General features: G+C 67.0%; 1 protein-coding gene across 1 annotated transcript; it reads right to left on the minus strand.

Moving 5' to 3' along the window:
• Positions 1-139: 139 nt before the first annotated feature.
• Positions 140-1,264, minus strand: EMIHUDRAFT_256377 (hypothetical protein; the record flags this gene model as incomplete). Its single annotated transcript, XM_005767936.1, has 1 exon — positions 140-1,264. A coding segment is annotated over one exon (1,125 nt), but the record flags the coding sequence as incomplete, so codon positions are not given.
• Between the last annotated feature and the right edge of the window lie 415 nt (positions 1,265-1,679).

Raw genomic sequence — 1,679 nt, forward strand, 5'->3', positions numbered from 1 at the left:
GGAGTAGTTGCGCGACGGCGGCCGGGAGGGGAGGCTTGCCGCCGCCCGGCCGGGTGCCGTGAAGCACGCGTGGCCCGTCCAGCAGTGGCCCCCACTCTCGCTCGCTAGCGGGCAGCGGTAGCCCCAGGAAGGGGAGCACCCGCCCGAGGACGGCTCGCGGCGAGGCAAAGTACTCCTCGGAGCGGAGCGGCAGCAGGTGTGCGAACTCCCTCCGCCAGTGCGGCAGGAACAGGGCGTACAGCCCTTTGATCAGCTGGTCCGCGTGGTAAAAGGTCTCCTCGTTCTCGCGCGTGAGCGACTCGAAGCACAGCGCGCAGTCCTCGGCACCGAAGCGGGCCGTGCAGCGCTCAAAGGCGGAGACCGACTCGTTGGCCCACGCCAGCTCGCCTGCCGAGTCAGAGCCGAGCTCTGCGTACCTCCTGCGGTAGTGGACGTAGTTGTAAAAGGCGGCGTGCATCCGCTCGGCTGGCCGCCGCAGGAGGAGGACGAGCCGTGGCTCGAAGGAGCCGTACACCGCCCGCATCAGGGTCGGCGGCTGCAAGCGGAGGCCCGCGCGCCTCGCGACCGCCGCCTCGGCCGCGCGCGCCTCGGGCATCCTCCGCCTCATGCACTCGCGGTGTGGCAGCGCGAGCTTGGCCGCGGCGCTCCTGCCGTTGCACTCGCGCCAGAAGCCGCCCATCGCCTCGACGTACGCCGTGTTGAACTTTTCTTGATGGACCCACACAAAGTGGAAGGTGACTGGCGACGCCTCGCCAATCAGCCGGCCTGCCGACGCCTCGCCGACCGCGGGAGCGAGCGCTCGCAGGTACTCGGACCACGTTGGGTGCACCTGCGAGTAGAAGGAGTGCGCCACTCGCGAGGAGCGGGCCAGCTTGGCAACGCTGGGGTGGGCCTCGAGACGCGAGTACAGGTCGAGAACGCCGGCCTGGTACACTCCCAGCAGGTAGAAGGCAGGGAGGCAATGCTGCGCTTTCCCGTCTCCCCAGCACGGATTGCGGCCCTCAAAGTGCTCCGGCGGCGAGCTGTCCGGGCTGCGAAAGACGTCCGTATAGACGCGAGCCGCGCCACGCAGGACGCGAAGCCGCTCTGCGGCGGCGGCAGAAGGAGCAGGGGGCGGTGTGTCGCGAACAAGTTGACCGGCTGCTGGAGCCGGCAGCGATGAGGTCAAGTGAATCCTCGCCACGCGCGGCACCGAGGCTCCGCGCTGGCAGACTGCTATCGCTAGGCAAATCGCCGCAGCCACGAGGAATGGGACGAGGCGCATGTACTCGAGTAGCTGGGAGGCAAACACGAAAGCCAGAGTGGCTGAACCCGCCCAGAAGTCCCAGCTGGCAGCGAAGGCGCCAAAGTCGTCGACTTACAGCCTTCACGCGTTGACGGGCCTTCCCTGCGTGCACGTGCACAACCCGAGCGTGGTGCCAGTCCAACAAGTCTCCAAGCTAGTGGGCACACTCAGCATGAACAACATTGACGCGTCAACCAAACTGGAGGGCGTGAAGCTCGTGATGCGCTGGGGCAGGCGTGCGTGCCGGTCGAAGTCACGACGGGCGACATCTTTCAGGACATCGGCAACGAAACCATCCGAGGCCGCTCGTCCCGACGGTGGAAGAGCGGATGAAGAACGAGCCCATATCGCTGCATGCTGAGCTCACGCTCAGCACTCTGTCCGTTAACCTTTT

Source organism: Emiliania huxleyi (assembly GCF_000372725.1).
Source record: "Emiliania huxleyi CCMP1516 unplaced genomic scaffold EMIHUscaffold_4724, whole genome shotgun sequence".
Taxonomy (NCBI): domain Eukaryota; phylum Haptophyta; order Isochrysidales; family Noelaerhabdaceae; genus Emiliania; species Emiliania huxleyi.